General features: G+C 39.3%; 1 protein-coding gene across 1 annotated transcript in view; it reads right to left on the bottom strand.

Moving 5' to 3' along the window:
* The window catches only part of MAPK11 (mitogen-activated protein kinase 11), a 41,664-nt gene that overhangs the window by 15,573 nt on the left and 10,049 nt on the right, over positions 1–16,042 (bottom strand). The window contains exons 2-4 of the mRNA XM_026669039.2: positions 7,975–8,104; positions 6,034–6,092; positions 1,395–1,506 (exon numbers count right to left, since the gene is read on the bottom strand). Of these exons, the coding sequence (XP_026524824.1) occupies positions 1,395–1,506; positions 6,034–6,092; positions 7,975–8,104 (301 nt within the window). The remainder of the gene's footprint in view (positions 1–1,394; positions 1,507–6,033; positions 6,093–7,974; positions 8,105–16,042) is intronic.

Here is a 16,042-nt window from a genome sequence, read left to right as displayed (position 1 = left end):
AGTCTGTTTGCTCCCAGGAATTCCTTCTGGTAGACGGAGAGTTATGCAAGTGCATAATTGCACCATTGTGCCTCCCGTCCCTGTCCTATTGTCCCCATTTAATCATACCTATTTTCTGTATTCTTACTCATGTTTATACTTACACCTATTATTTTGTAAGCGATTGACAAATCAAATAAATCAAAACAAGTTTGTTTAATCAATTAATTGATAAAGTAGTGTTGAAATGGCAGACTTCGCATTCAATATCTTTCCGAACTGGATCATTAACCCTGAAATCTGCAAGAAACAGCACTGCAGTGTAATTAATTTAATTTTGTAAATCAAAGATAAATAGCCACCATCCCTTGAAATAAAAACCATACAATATCTGATTCAACATTCTTGCTGTAAGGAGGATCTCAAGTAAATAAGTGTGACTATTTATTCATTGGGTGTCAGCTTACACACTGAGGTTAAAATTTACCAACTGAAAGATGTATTCTCAATTCCTTCCAAATTTTTTTTTAAAAAAACCTATACAGGGTAGTCCTTGACTTATGACCACAATTGGGCTCCAAATTTCTCATGCTAAGCAAGACAGTTGTTAAGTGAGTTTTGTCCCCACCTTTCTCGCCAGTTGTTATCACTGAAGTTGTTCAGTTAGTAACATGGTTGTTCAGTAAATCTGGCTTCCCCATTGACTTTACTTGTTAGAAAGTCACAAAAGGTGATTGATCACATGACCCCAGGATACTGCAATCAACATAAATACAGGCCAGTTGCCAAGGCGCAGAAATTTTGATTGTATGACTATGGGGATGCTGCAATTATTATAATGGTGAAAAACGGCCATAAGTCCAAATGGTTGTAAGTCTAGTATTACTTGTAGCTGTAAACAATAAGGACAGCACAAAGAAGAAAAATGTTCCAGCCAAGAAAAAATTCCAGCGTTACCGAGACAGTCACTTTTACTTCAGTTTTATGAAATATTCTCCCACCAGCAGGGCAGGTGGATCCTACTCTACAGACATCTTCAAAAATCAGTCAGAAAGTATTTGGTCTTCAGTTTAGTTTCTCTAAACGGTATCTATAATGTGTAAGATTTCAATTGCAGGATCCAATCTGAGTTGGTCACCATTACCAGCTGATGAGGGAAACAATCTTCAAGGAACCCCTCTCTAGTGGTGCCAGTGACCGACCCAGATTGGATCCTGCAGCATTATCCTGGGACATGTATATTCTCCTTCATTCATAAGATTTCAACTGATGATTGTTATTGTTTGTTATATGAACTTTGTAATCTTGCTTTTGCTTTGAATATATGGTGTGGTGGACTGTCCAAAATCCTACTGGATTGCAGTGAATTACAAATACTTTTAAATAAATAAATTAAATGTTCCCGTGGCTTTTACCTTTAGTCCTCGAAGTAACTGATATATAAGAAACTGTATATGGTCATCTGTCAATTTTTGACACTTCACTATATTGTTCAAGTCAGCACCCATTAAATTGGTGACAAGATACCTGCAAATCAAAACCAAGATTATGAAGACATTTACAGTGCAATTCCTTGCCAACTGCAGAGTAATCCTCAGTGAGTTCACAGTCTTAATAGGTTTTTTTTTTTTAATTACAGCCTTAATGGTTTTATAGACTTAATCATTTTTCAACCATAATTGCTTTTAAATTTGCTTTGAAAACTTTATTATAACTGTATGTATTTCACTAGTACAATTTAAATTTCCAGGCTGTGAATCTTACAAGCATTTGATACAACTAGGGACCGATTAATGGCCAAATCAGAAATCTTAATTGATAGAAGGAAATTAGGGGTAATTAAACACAACCGTGAAATCAAGATTCAATGGTTCACTTCTGATGAAAAGAAGATATTCCCCTGTGAGAAGGAGGCTTCTGGCTACAGATTTTGGTGGAAGTTTAAGCCAATAGTACACAAGAGAAGGACAAAGGCAAGGAAGAGTGTAACCTCCCTCACCTCTAAGAAACTGCTTCAAAAAGGAAAGGTTACCTCAAAGCAAAGGTACCAATTCCAATTCCTCTCTAACCTAGTATTGAAAACCGTCATCAGATATGACGGAAATTAGATTCCAGAAATATGTATCTGGATAGCCATAAATTTCCCACTGCTCTTATCAGGAAATATTGGAAAATATACGTTGGATCATCTAGGACAGAGGTCCCCCAACACCGGGCCACGGACCAGTACTGGTCCATGGACTGTTAGGAACAGCTGGAGGTAAGCAGTGGTCGAGCGAGCCCAAAACCTCCACCACCCCCAGTATGTGGAATAATTGTGCCTCCATGGACCCATCCCGCTAGTGCCAAAAAGATGGCGGACCGCTGATCTAGGAGAATAAAATGTCAAGGTATTATTTATTTATTAATCCCAGCAAGGGACTACTAATCAATACTCTAGTTGTATAAAGTACTGGGCTATGGATTCCTAGTGATCCTTTCAAGACATATCCCAATCTTGGCTCAGAAAAGAAAACCATTATAGTATATACTATTGGAAGTAATTTACTGCTTGAGTTAAGTATGTCCCACCAATGGAGATTCTGCTCTGAGACTCAAATGAACAGACTACTGATATTTCCATGGAGCTTCTCAATTCATACTCCACAAATGGCAACTGCATGGATCCAACTTCATGAGTTTTAGGATACAAATATTTTATCATTCATAGGAATTCTTGCCTTCCCCTATTCAACATTGTTGGTTACTAGCAGAGTTTACAAGGCACTCTTACAGGCAAACCCCACCTTTTACTCCATTTCACAACTCCTGTACTGGGAAATAAATTGGCTAGGTTATTTGTTTCCTGCTTATGTAACTAGCATGTAGCAAACTCTTGCCTCAGACCACCCTAGCTTCTGGGTCAAACAAGCTGTTGCTCTTTCTCTAGTTCCACCTAACGCAGTGGCTTGTTGTGGTTCACCGGCAGCCTCTGCAGATGGCAGCGGAGTCGGACAGCGAGGAAGAAAGGAGACCAGTCAGGGAGTCTTGAGAGTGTTTGGACGAGGGCTCTGCATCTGATGCAGGGACGGGGCCAGGACCATCTGGGAGTGAGGCGCTGCCTTCAGAGCCTGGCAGCAGCAAAACAGAGGACCCAGGGGAGCCGTTCCCAGTGTGCATGTGCCCAGAGAACAGCTGAAGCAGAAGGGGTGACTCAGGAGTAAGGCTGGGAGGTGATTGCCCCTCCCATAAGGGATAAAAGTCAGACCTCAATGACGAAAGCTTTGCAGGAAGCAAAGTAGTTTGATAGATTCAGAGTCCTCTTTGAAGCTCTGTGTACTCTGGTTGTTTTTTTTTTTTTTTTTTGTAATTCGGTTGGTTTCTGTTATAATTAATTTGGATACTTCTGTTTTTGGCAGCATTCGACAGCACTGAAAGGCGTGTGCTTATCTTGGGGAACTGTTTACAATTAGTTCTAGCAGGGAATGACAGTAATTCCCAGCATTGCAATAAAACAGGTTTTGCTTTTAAAACAAATTTGTGTTTAATTACGTTTGACAAAGCGTGGGTCAGAATCAATTCAATATACACCCATGGCTACCACTGCTGGAAAAATCTAGCAGTAAAACCATGGTATCATGCTCTCATTGTTGCTTAAGAATGACAACTTGCTGGTCAGACAGCTTTTATTTCATACTAACGGCTCAGACATTTTCAAAATGGCCAAATGCATACTTTTTACTGAAAGCACTGAAGGTACAAGGACATTTCTTGGCAGCAACAAGAAGAGGGGTTTTTTTATTATCTCTTTTATTTATTAAACATGAAACTCAGTCAACTGAGCATTTAAAAATGTATCAAAAATACCAGTGACTAGCGCTAATGGTTGATACGGGTTGCTGCCAGCCTCCTAGGTATCAACCAAGTATCTTCTTAAAATATACAATGTTCCGAGTAGCACAGTTTTTTGTAGTTCTGCTGCTATAATTGCAGGGGAATGCAATTTCTTAATGTGTTTTATAAAATTCTTGGACATGGTACCAAGTTTCATCCATAATCACATAGTTTTGATGGCCAGGTTGCGATATTTTGTGATTTTTTCCCAGTTCTTTTTTTTCAACTCTGGCGTCTCCTGGTACAGTGATATCAATACATTATACATTTGGGTTTTTGACAACTGTGATACCTGCCGTGTTGTGTTCCAAATGACAATCTGTCTGTATTCAAAAGTCCCACAAGATCTTCAGCTTCTCATTTTCGACAACTTTTTCCACTTTAGATTCCCATGACTTTTTGGATACAGGTAAGTCGTATTTTCTACATAATGACCAGTGGATTAGTTTAACAACTCAGCTATGTCTAGCTTTGTAATCAGTTTGTGCGATTTTGCTGCACTCACATATTAAATGTGAAACAGTTTCAACGTTGTCATTGCAAAGTCGGCAGTTTGGATTGTCAGTATTTTTTTTGTATCTTTGCTTTCATGGTATTAGTTTGTAGTGCTTGTTCTTGAGCAGTAAGTATAAAACCTTCCGTTTCTTTCTTGATAGTTCCCATCTTAATCCATGCCCATGTCAAGTTGTTATCACATTTTCCTTCAATGTTTTTCAAGTGCTGTCCATGCAAAGCTTTGGTTTTCCATCCATTCCATCTGTCATCCAGCTGTTTTTTCTTATATTCTGCCTTTTTTCCTGTTTTTATAATGTTGTTTTCTTTGATTCACATAGTCATTCAAACTTCATTTTTCTTCTTCTACAGTTTATTATTATTATTATTATTATTATTATTATTATTATTATTATTATTATTATTATTAAGGTAAAAAATTATCATTCCAAGGCCAGCAGGAATGAAGTCAATTGCAGAGCCAGCTTTAAAATGATTTATGGGGATAGAGTGTTGTGGTCCGCCAGCAGCCTGCGGAGCTGGCAGCAGAGTCCAACAGTAGGGAGGAACATGGGCCAGTTTGGGAGTCTGGGGAAGACTTAGACGAGGGTTCTGCATCCAAGCCAGGGCCGTCTAGGAGTTATGTGCTGACTCCAGAGCCTCCAGAATCCGACAGCAGCAAGGCAGAGGAACAGCGGGAGCCTGTTACCAGTGCATGCATGCACAGAGCTGCCAGAAGGCAAGAACAGTTAAGACAAAAGGAGCGACTCAGGAGTAAGGCTTGGAGGTGATTGGCCCCCCCCATAAGACATAAAGGAGGAGCAAATGAACAGGAACCTTTTCAGGAAGCAATTTTGTTCGTACTGATCAGTTTGAAACCTGAAGATCTGTGTTGAATTTGTGCTCCGTTTGGCCTTGTATAACTAATTGGAAATTTAGTCGTTGGCAGCATTTCAAGGAAGATAAAGGTGTGTGCTTATCAGATGCATTTTGGCAGACTTCCATGGGACTATTTACAAACTGTTTGAGACTCATTACGGGCTGTGAATGACTTTAATTCATAGCCGATGAAATGAAGAAAAAAAGGAACTAACGTGTGTTTGTTAGTGTCTCAATAAGCCTTGGAATGCAAACAATGCTATACAAACATGCCTAAAGTAACCTATTTTCTTTTTAGTTTATTACAGCATTGTAACATTTCTCAGAGGGATAACCAGGTGGGTTTTCTGTGGCAAAAACAAGAAATACTGTAGCATGCTAAAAGCTAATCAACTTAACAAAATAATAAATATTGTGATAATAAACTAGCTAGTTACTAAGATGCTCTAAGTGAATTATTTTCTTAAGCATCTTAATCCATTTAACATTCCTTTAAAAACATTTAAAATTACTGCCCTTACAAAAGAAGATTAAACAAAAAGATGATTAATCTTACAACATCCTCCTTCTAGTAGCAAGCCAAAACCCCTTTTAACGTTTTTCATACCAGAAACTGTATTCCTATAGGTGTACTTCATCAAAATTAAATATTATGAAATTTGACAAATGCAACAGAAAAAGTTGATCACATATTTCATTATATCACTGAAATTAATTCTACTTATAAACATTTGATTTTGGTTACCTAATGCCAATACTTCCCATCCCAGTAAATTGCCAACTATCAATTTTATTTCAAACTTTACTTACACTTCGTTGAAATTGTCTATTGATGCTGCAGGTGTAAAAACATCTAGTAATCCTATAACCTGAAACAAAAAAAAGAATTTCTATTTTATCTCATGAAATGCATAAGATACTACAGGATTTTACACTCTATATTTGCAGATTGCTAGACAAAGACAATGGAGACCAGAAACAGAGGTTTGGAATAGTTTAGTCAACAATATCAGTTGTATATAACTGCTGAATTCTAATTGCTAAGAGTGTATTTGTACTTAACAGGTTAATTAGGACCGATTTTCTTCTTCTCATAGCACAGATTCAGATTGTTCCCAACTCAGGAACAGGTTTTTAAGAAGTATCTACCTGTTCATTACTATGTCTACCTACGTCCTATCATGCTTCAAATAAGTCAACATCTTTCCTTTACCTTTAAAAAAAAGCATTTAATAATAGAGCAAAACATGAAAATATCAATTTATAGGGCAGGATAAAGACAGAACCAGCATTGTGGATACCTTTACTGTAAACATATATACTCCTTTTTGATTTGGCGAAGATTCAACCTGGGGGGGAAAAATGGCACTCTGTTCTATATCACAATCTCTGCCCAAATTAAGTTTTATTCTGGTTTGTCACTCTTAATTTGCAATAAAACTATGATATGTATGCACCATCCTGGCTTTTCAAGATTGGATGGAACAGACAAATTTAACCAGGTCTTCTGAAAAATAGGTGTGAAAGGACCAAAAGAAAGAAGCGAATATATGAGACACACCCTTTATTGAAATTATTAGGGCTATTATAACTGAACTAGTTCTGTACTCTCTAATTATTGCAAAGCAAACTCAGCTCTTTCTTAAGAAAGAAAAAAAAACTTAATGAAATAAAACCTTTCAAGTGAATCCCTGTATATCAATTAGGCTATTTGATCTTACATTATAAATAAACTGATTTTTTTGTGCGCGTGGTACAATTTGAATGATTAGTCATGTAAAAAAGGTTCTACATTGCTGGTCAATGCATTTTCCCACCTGCATTTGTGTCTCAAAATTCAGCCTTCACCAAAACACTAAAATATATGCATTTTTGCTGCAATTATTTTGCAGGAATAACTTTAAAAATATCTTTAATGCTATGACTGTAAACTGCCCAAAATAATTTAAAGCCAGAGTTCTGGGTAGAAAAAAGATTGAAAACGAAACGTAATACATCTTTATTCTTCATTCATTTACCAATATCCATTCCAGTCCTCTTAAAATGAACACTAAAAGGTTACCTGAATCAAACTGCTCAGACCTGTTAAAGCCTGCTTCTATCACAGGGGTGTCAAACTCATTGAGGGCTGCATCAGGGTTGTGTTTGACCTTGGGGGGGTGGGGGGGGCAGGGTGTGTGTGGCCAACTCAACATCACTCATGTCAGGGGCACCCGGGGTGGCTTAAGCACTCTGCCAGAGAAAATGGGCTCCCAATCTCCGTTTTCAGTGGCTACGGCCTCCTGCAACCCTCTGCCAGTGAAAATGGAGCTCCCAATCTCCGTTTTCAGTGGCTACGGCCTCCTGCAACCCTCTGCCAGTGAAAATGGAGCTCCATTCCCACTGGCAGAGAGCTGCAGGAAGCTGTGACTGCTGAAAACGGAGCTCGGGAGCCTGTTTTCGCTGGCAGAAGCACCACGGGCCAGTCCTTCACTATTTCCAGGGCAGCCCCATGGGCCAGATGTAAGCAGATCTAAGGGGATTCAGCCCCCAGGGCTTTGAGTTTGACATCCCTGTTCTATTAGAACCACAAAGCTGATCTTCACTTGAATGTAAGGTTAACTGAGGATACACAACAACATAACAAGTGTTCAGGATATGTTATCCTTCTATATGAATGTGGGATTTTCTGATTACTGCTTCAGTAAAACTGAACAAAAGACAAATTGCCATTTCTACTGGAGGTTTACATAACACAATCTTTCCACTCACATTTTCATGTTTCATGTGCTTGAGTAATCTAAGCTCCCGGTAAGTCCTTCGAGCATGAATAAGGGACTGGAAAGGTCTTGAAAGCTTTTTCACTGCCACCTTCTGCCTTGTTTTGGTATCATATGCTGAACTGAAACACAATCAAAATATATTTTAAAATTCATCTCAAATGTTTCACTTTATTTTCACATTTCAAACTGAAACCAGCAATTTATTTGAGATCTATTTTCAAACAGTTATGGCTGTTCACTCCTTTCATGAAAATGCATCTTTATTTGAACTTAATTTCATTTTGCACATTGTTATCATTAAACACCCATATATAATTATGCTACTTAACCAGCAATGAAGCTGCAATTCTACAATATGCCTTTCTATCAATCTGCCTCAAACACATAGAAAAGAAATTTTCCGGAATTCCTCTGGATCCAGGTGAAACCAGGCTCAATAGCAGTAACTGTGAGAGGGATCTTGGAGTCTTAGTGGACAACCAGCTAAATATGAGCCAGCAGTGTACAGCAGCCGCCAAAAAAGCTAATGCAATCCTAAATTGCATTAACAGAGGGATACAATCAAGATCAAGGGAAGGTACTAATACCACTCTATAAAGCCTTAGTAAGACCACACCTAGAGTACTGCATCCAGTTTTGGTCACATTATAAAAAAGTACAGAGAAGAGCAACTAGGATGGTTAGGGGACTGGAGACTAAAACATACAATGAACAGTTGCAGGAACTGGGCATGGCTAGTGTAGTGAAGAGAAGGACCAGGGGAGACATGATAGCAGTCTTCCAATATTTGAGGGGTTGCCACAGAGAGGAGGGGTCAAGCTTTTTTCTAAACCACCTGAAAGCAGACAAGGGATAATGGATGGAAACTGAACAAGGAGAGATTTTAATAAACTAAAATAATAAGGTAAATAGGTAATATAATAAGGTAAATAAACTTAAAATAATAAGGTTAATAAACTTTCTGACAGTGAGAACAATCAGCCAATGGAACAGCTTGCCCTTGGAAGTTGTGGGAGTGTCATCACTTGAGACTTTCAAGAAGAGACTGGACTGCCATCTGTCAGAAATGGTGTAAGGTCTCCTGCTTTGGGGGGTGGGTGGGCTAGACTAGATGACCTACAAGGACCCTTCTGATTATCTGTTATGTGTTATCCCTTACTAGCTTCCAGTTCTAAAGCACCACAATTAATTTCAGTAAGATATTACATATTTGTATAAAGAGATCAGCAATTTCAGTTTAAAAGCAGACATCATCAGAAACTGGTGATTGGTTATAGTGCATTCAATTGAGGTGTCATGAAATAGCTTATCTTGTTACCTCAATTTGCTGTTTCTCTTTCCTCCCTGAGAACAGAAAGCCAGGTACCTATTCTGTATCCTCTGCAGTAAAGATAGAGGCAAAAAGAACTCACTGAGGTTCTCTGCAATTTTCATAATCTCTTAAAACATCCATTTCACTTCTTTGTCCTCCAACAGCCCAGCTGTTCTCTTGCTCATTTTCAAATATATGCAAAGAAATTATTCTTGTTTCCTTTAATAGTTTTTGCCATATGTTCTTCAAATGTTATTTCTGCAGTCCTTATCATCGCTTATGTTTGGAGGGAAGGGTGTTGATCAGAGTTTGGGCTCCTTTTTTTTCCTTACAATTTTTCCTTATCTGGAAGGATGACTTCTTAACTGTTATGGCTTCCCAGGAAGCCATGTTAGCCTATTCCTCCATTTGGTTGATCTGTTCTTCTAACGCAGAGTACGGTCTGGCAGAGAATTAGTTACTATGGTTTTAATGAACCTTCAGGCACTATCAAGTGAAACGAGTCTCTTCACTTTTCCCCTTTGGTGCATTTCCCCCACCACCACACACACCAGTTTTCTCATTCTGAAATGCTTCCCAGCTTAGTCATCAATGTTGGACCTTACTAGCACTTTTTTATTTGTGTGGTTGCTGTATCTAAGAACATTAGAATCAGTTTCCAGCAGCTGCATCTCACAGCAGATCCTGGACACCACTTAGAATTAAGCGTACAGTTCTTTCCCTTCTAACTGGTTCCAAGACTATTCTAAGTCACAATCACTTACAATTATTTAACAGTCTGGCTTCTTTGTCATGATCCATGCATGAATGCCCCCAATCTATTCCCAGATAACTGAAACTTCCAGTTGTTACAATAACTTCTCCTCTGCATGCATTCCTAATTCCTTGTATTCTCTCAGGATCAACTGTAATATGTAATAATATGTAATAATCAGATTCACAGGAATCTGATCTTCCAGTGCTTTCTTAAGGAACATCTCTCCCACCTCAATTCTTTCCTGTATTCAGGTCAAATCTGTACTCAGGAATGATTGTCTCATTCTATTATTATCTCTTTTATTCATTAAACATGAAACTCAGTCAACCGAACATTTAAAAATGTATCCTAAATATCACTGCCTGTCACTGATGGTTGATACGGGTTGCTGCCAGCATCCTAGGTATCAACCAAGAATCAGCATCATCATTATTATATTTTGGTATGGACACCAACTCCATCACTGACAAAATTGTTGGCCAGGACCGACTGGATTTCTCCTACAGATCTGTTTTAAAATTTCCCTTTCATGTTTTCCATTTTAGGACCAGCATCTCCTCTACAGGTTCAACTTCTCCCAAAACATTCCCCGATGTCTTGTGAATCTAAATCTCTTTGTAGCATTCCTTAAAGTGTTACCTGAGCAGTTCTATAATACAATCTGCTACTTAGCTATCTAGATAGATAGACTGATATTTATTTTTGTCAGTGATTAGTCAAAGCAAAGCAAAGCAAAGCAAAACACATACAAACTAAAATAAAGTTTTATTTTTCTGTTCTCAGGGAGGGAATGAACCACAAGCATTATCTCTTCCCCAGGACCATCTAAAGTTGATTGAGATAGCACAGGATATCTGCAAACTTTGTAACAGGTAGGCAAATCAGCATACCACCTATCCATCTGTCATAAACACTCATCATCTTCATGTAACTTGCCTCCATGAGAAACTTATATACACATTAGAAAACCACAATATGGAAAAAACAAGGTAAAACAGATTAGCTCTAACATAGCAATAGAATATGACAAGGCTGTATATTCTCCCTTGTTTATTCAACTTACATACTGAATATATATTAAGGGAAGATGGACTGGAAGAAAATGACCATGGTTTTAACACTGAAAGGGAAAAAAATGTCAATAGTTTGCACTATGCTGATAACACTATCCTAATAGCAAAACCCCAAAGGATCTGCAGGCTCTAGCAATAAAAATTAAGGAACATGGTGAAAAAATGGGATTCAAATTTAATATAATTTATATTTAATATAAAATGGGATTCAAATTTAATATAATTTAATATATATGTATACTGAGAGTATTTACACCAAGACAAATTCCTTGTGTGTCCAATCACACTTGGCCAATAAATCTATCTATCTATCTATCTATCTATCTATCTATCTATCTATCTATCTATCTATCTCAAGAGGCAGACCTCTTGAAGGAAGGAAGGTTGGTAAAATGTTTGATAGCTTCTGCCATTTAGGTCAACAGTCAAAGAACAAGTAGTCAAGCCATATATTCCAGATTAGTACTTGGTAAAGCAGCCACGAAGTTTTTGGATTTATTGAGATGCTGCACCTACAAAGATCCCAACTCTGCAAGCCATTTTGGAAGCAAAATTGGACTTTGAAGAAACAGGACAGAAGAGTATTGACGCTTTTGAACTTTGGTGTTAAAAAAGTGTGAGAATACCATGGCAGCTAAGAAAACAGATGATTGGATCATCAAACAAATCAAGCCTGAGTTCTCAGTTGGGGCACAAACGACTGGCTCAGACATCCTAATTCAGACATGTCCTTTGAAGAACTGGCACTCTGGAGAAAGTTCTAATATTGGGAAAAGTGGAAGGAGAGAGGATGACCAGCAGGAAAGTGGATGAACTCAGTTACAATGGAACTCAGTTACATTGTTGGAAGACCTGAAAGACCAGGTTTGGGAATTCATTATCATGGAGAAACTCTAGGTGGCCACAGGGAGCCAAAAGTGACTTGATGGCACGTAACCACTCACTCAAAGTTGTAAAACAGTGGCCCCCAACCTTTTTTGAACCAGGGACCGGTTTCATGATTATTTATTCTTCCACGGACCAGTACCTGAGTAACGCGAGACTCCACCGCCATCGGGACGGCTCTTTGTTCGAAGCCTCCCCCCCCCTTCGACGAAACTAAGGCGCGAGCACCCAAACGCCGCTTTCCAACTGAAAACCCGGAAGCACGTTCCAACCAAAAACCCGGAAGCAACCGAAAACCCAGAAGCGCCGTCAAAACAAGATGGCAGTGCCCAAGCTTTGCGGCCCGGTAAAAAATGATCCACGGACCGGTACCGGTCCGGGGACCGGTGGTTGGGGACCCCTGTTGTAAAAGGCAAACAAAAATGTATGCAGGAAGGGACAATCACTTGAATGTAGCCAGCGGCTCCAGTTCAGAATCAGAGAAACCTTAATTCATATAGGGGCAACAGCAACTCTTTATAAACGTTCCCCAAGTTAATCTTGCAGGAACAAAATACTTAAAGAAAAAAAAACTGAACTGTTCCCAGGTTCTCCTGTTCCGATTGCATTTTCACAGAACAGTCCTGAATATCTGAAGTAAAGCTAAAACATTTCTGATATGTGAACCTTAGTGATGCTTCCTCCTTTTGGGAACTATTCCAAGTTTTGTCTTTCATTATTTTGTAACAACGACCTTTGACACAAAGCAAATGTTGTGTTTTTTGTAATAACCACTGAAGGATTATCCTCGAGTGATACCTCTTTTCCATCTACCTTGACAAATACACAAGAGAATCACTCTCCTTAATTCGGCTCCCTGTCTTCAAGGCAAGGTTGCCTTGGGAGCATCAAGATCTGAATTCTGGGCCCCTGGTGAACGGATTGGAGCCTCTATTCATTAGAGAGAGTCTGCCACCCTGTCTAGATATATCAAATGCTAATTATGCCTGCCAAATATTGATATGCTGTAATGGAACCCTCTAATGTACATCATTAATTAAAATATACCAATTTACCATGCTATAAAAGATTGCTTCAGGCGCCACTCTCAGCAAACAAGCTTTCACAATAAATGCACAAGGCTTTGATCATTTAAGTTAACCGTGCGTGATTCAGAATCTTTCTTCCTTGCAAGCAATAATAGCCACTGTCATCACCCAATGCAACCCAAAAGCAAAACAATCAAGACTAGGAATATTGGTCCTGTGCACATTTGCTTCATTCAAGCGACCTGTCATGCTTAGAACTCAACTATATATGCTACACCAAATGTTACGTATCTTGGCAGAGACTGATATTTCACCATTTGAACATTTAAAGTTCTATTAAAATATATGTTGCTAACCCACCTAGTAAAGGTGGGGTTTGTATGTGTTGGACATTGAGATTTAATGAAGCATTGCATTGAGTAATTTATTCTGCTGCAAAAATCCAGGAATTCTATGCTGGAAAGTATAAAGGGATTGCATGCGGGTGAGTGAGTGTGCTGCCAAAAAAAAGAAACAGGTAGTTCCTTTGTATCGGCCTGCTTAGATTCCCAGTAGATGCGAAGTAATAACAAACAGGACAGAAACATAGTGAGCTGATGAAACTTTCCATATTTCTTTTAGGCGATATAGAACACGTGTGTGCGCGCGCACACAGGGGAGAGGAAGAGGGAGGGAGAGGGAGAAGGAGGGGTAGGGGGAAAGAGGGGTTAGCCTGATACAGAAAGGGAAACAGAAAGGATTTGAAATCCAAAATGTTGGCACTCAAGCATAGTCCCAACCAGCCTGAAAAGCTTTGAAAAAGTCACTTTGATTGTTCATTACAAATCCCTGGAAATCTCTCTCACTGTCTTACTCTAGCTTTCGTAAGGCTAGGGGATTCCTGGTCAAACACTTTGGGGTTCAATTAGAACAACAGAGACTAAAAGCAAGAAGCTTCCAGGAATAGTCTTTGGTGCAGAGCACTCTCAAAGAATTATGTCAGTAACAAGCTTTAAGAAAATTTACAGCCTATTTTTGAATTGCCTTTCTTCAACTGTTTTTTTTTAAATAATACTGCAAGCAGATCTCTCTCTCCCCTCCATCTGTCTGTCTGTCTGTCTGTCTGTCTGTCTGTCTGTCTATCTATCTATCTATCTATCTATCTATCTATCTATCTATCTATCTATCTATCTATCTATCTATCTATTATCCTATCTATCTATCTATCTATCTATCTATCTATCTATCTATCTATCTATCTATCTAATGCATATTGTGCAACAAGTACTTCCTACGCTATCTTGAATTTTTAATTATGGCATTCCTATTGGGGAGGCAAGTATATCCTATCTATAAAGCAATCTATCTATCTATCTATCTATCTATCTATATCAACATTGTATCTTGAATGGTGCAAGTGATGAGAATTCCCCAACCTTCTGGCAAGACGTGTGAGAGAGTTGCATGTGCAGCTCCATTTATGCAAGCAGCAGGCATGCGTAACCACTTCTTGCAAAAATGGAGCATGTGCGCATGTGCTCACATGAGGCTCGTGCAAGTGGGAATGTGCGTGCCTCTTCGCCCACCATTTCCATGGCCCAGTTCCGAACAGCTCAAGGCCCAGTAATAGGCCGCAACCCGAGGGTTGGGAGCCCTGCCATAAAGAAATGTAACAAAATTCTGATTAGTTTATTGTCACATGGAACGCCTTTGCTATTATTTTTGTACTGGCAACCCCCTTCCCAAGGTTGATTTTCAGAAGCATGTCCTTGAATCAAAAGCATGTGAGAGAAAGAAAAATGAGGAAAGAATCTGAAGCAATTGAGTGGAACTACTTAAAAGTGAGTGTTTTATTTGTTGATGAAGTTGTTCCCATGAAAGTCTTTTTGCACAGTTCTGCATTCCAAACACTGTTTTCTAATTTTCTCCTCCCAAACCCTCTTCCTCTTTTTATGCCCGGGGGATTGTAAAACATTTTGCTAATTCCAATGTGAATTATGTTACTGAGCATAATAAAATGCCTTGTGCACAGCCTTGGGGATAAAACTAATGAATAGGGCTTTACTATGGAAAGTCTTATCAAGCATCATGTAACTTGATTGATCATGGAAGCTAAAAAACTCAAAAGTTTCACTAAATTCTGTGAAGTTCATTTCCTAAACACAAAGTTACCTTTAATAAAGATTTAATGATAAATAGCCAACTATTCAGTTCCTTAATTAATAATCCCATCTATCTTTTGTTTTTGACAATATCAGCATGTAATAGCACTAAAGCAGTGGCCCCCAACCTTTTTTGTACCACGGCCTGGTACCGGCATCACAAAATGATCCACGGACCGGTACCGGCATCAGCACGCATGACCAAAGCAAGGTGAGCCGAGCGACCGGTCAGCCAGCCGTCCCCCGCTTCTCCCCGCCACCTTCAACTCCTCCTTTGTACCTTCTCGCAGTCGATGGGCTTTTCGGGCTCTTTCTTAATCTCCTCCTGAGTAACGCGAGACCCCACCGCCATCGGGATGGCTCTTCGTTCGAAGCCGCCCCCCCCCTCGACGAAACTAAGGTGCGAGGATTCCTTCAGCACCCAAACGCCGCTTTCCAACAACCGACGACCGACAAGCTCACCCGGAAGCACTTTCTCAAGCACCGTCAAAACAAGATGGCGGCGCCCAAGCAAAATAGGCGGCCCGGTACAAAATGATCCACGGACTGGTACCAGTCCGGGGCCCGGTGGTTGGGGACCACTGCACTAAAGTGACCCTGTCTTAGTTTAGAAGTTGACACATGTTGCACCTGCTTACTACTTGTAAGGGAGATATCAAGATGCTGAAGGAGACTGGAAAATTGAAGGGAGAAAAACCACTTTGTGGGAAAAGGCAAAAGCAAGCCACTTCCCAGAAAAAAAAACTATGTGGATACATCTATGACTTCAGCTCTGTATTTGAGAGATGAACTCTACAGAATTTAGTGAAACTTTAGAGTTTTCCAGCTGGCCATGACTAAGCTACATGATGCCTGATAAGA

The sequence above is a fragment of the Notechis scutatus genome, chromosome 6, assembly GCF_049901735.1.
Source record: "Notechis scutatus isolate UNSWTSFEM ecotype Mainland chromosome 6, rNotScu1.2, whole genome shotgun sequence".
Classification (NCBI taxonomy): domain Eukaryota; kingdom Metazoa; phylum Chordata; class Lepidosauria; order Squamata; family Elapidae; genus Notechis; species Notechis scutatus.
This window is presented reverse-complemented; position numbering and strand designations above follow the sequence as displayed.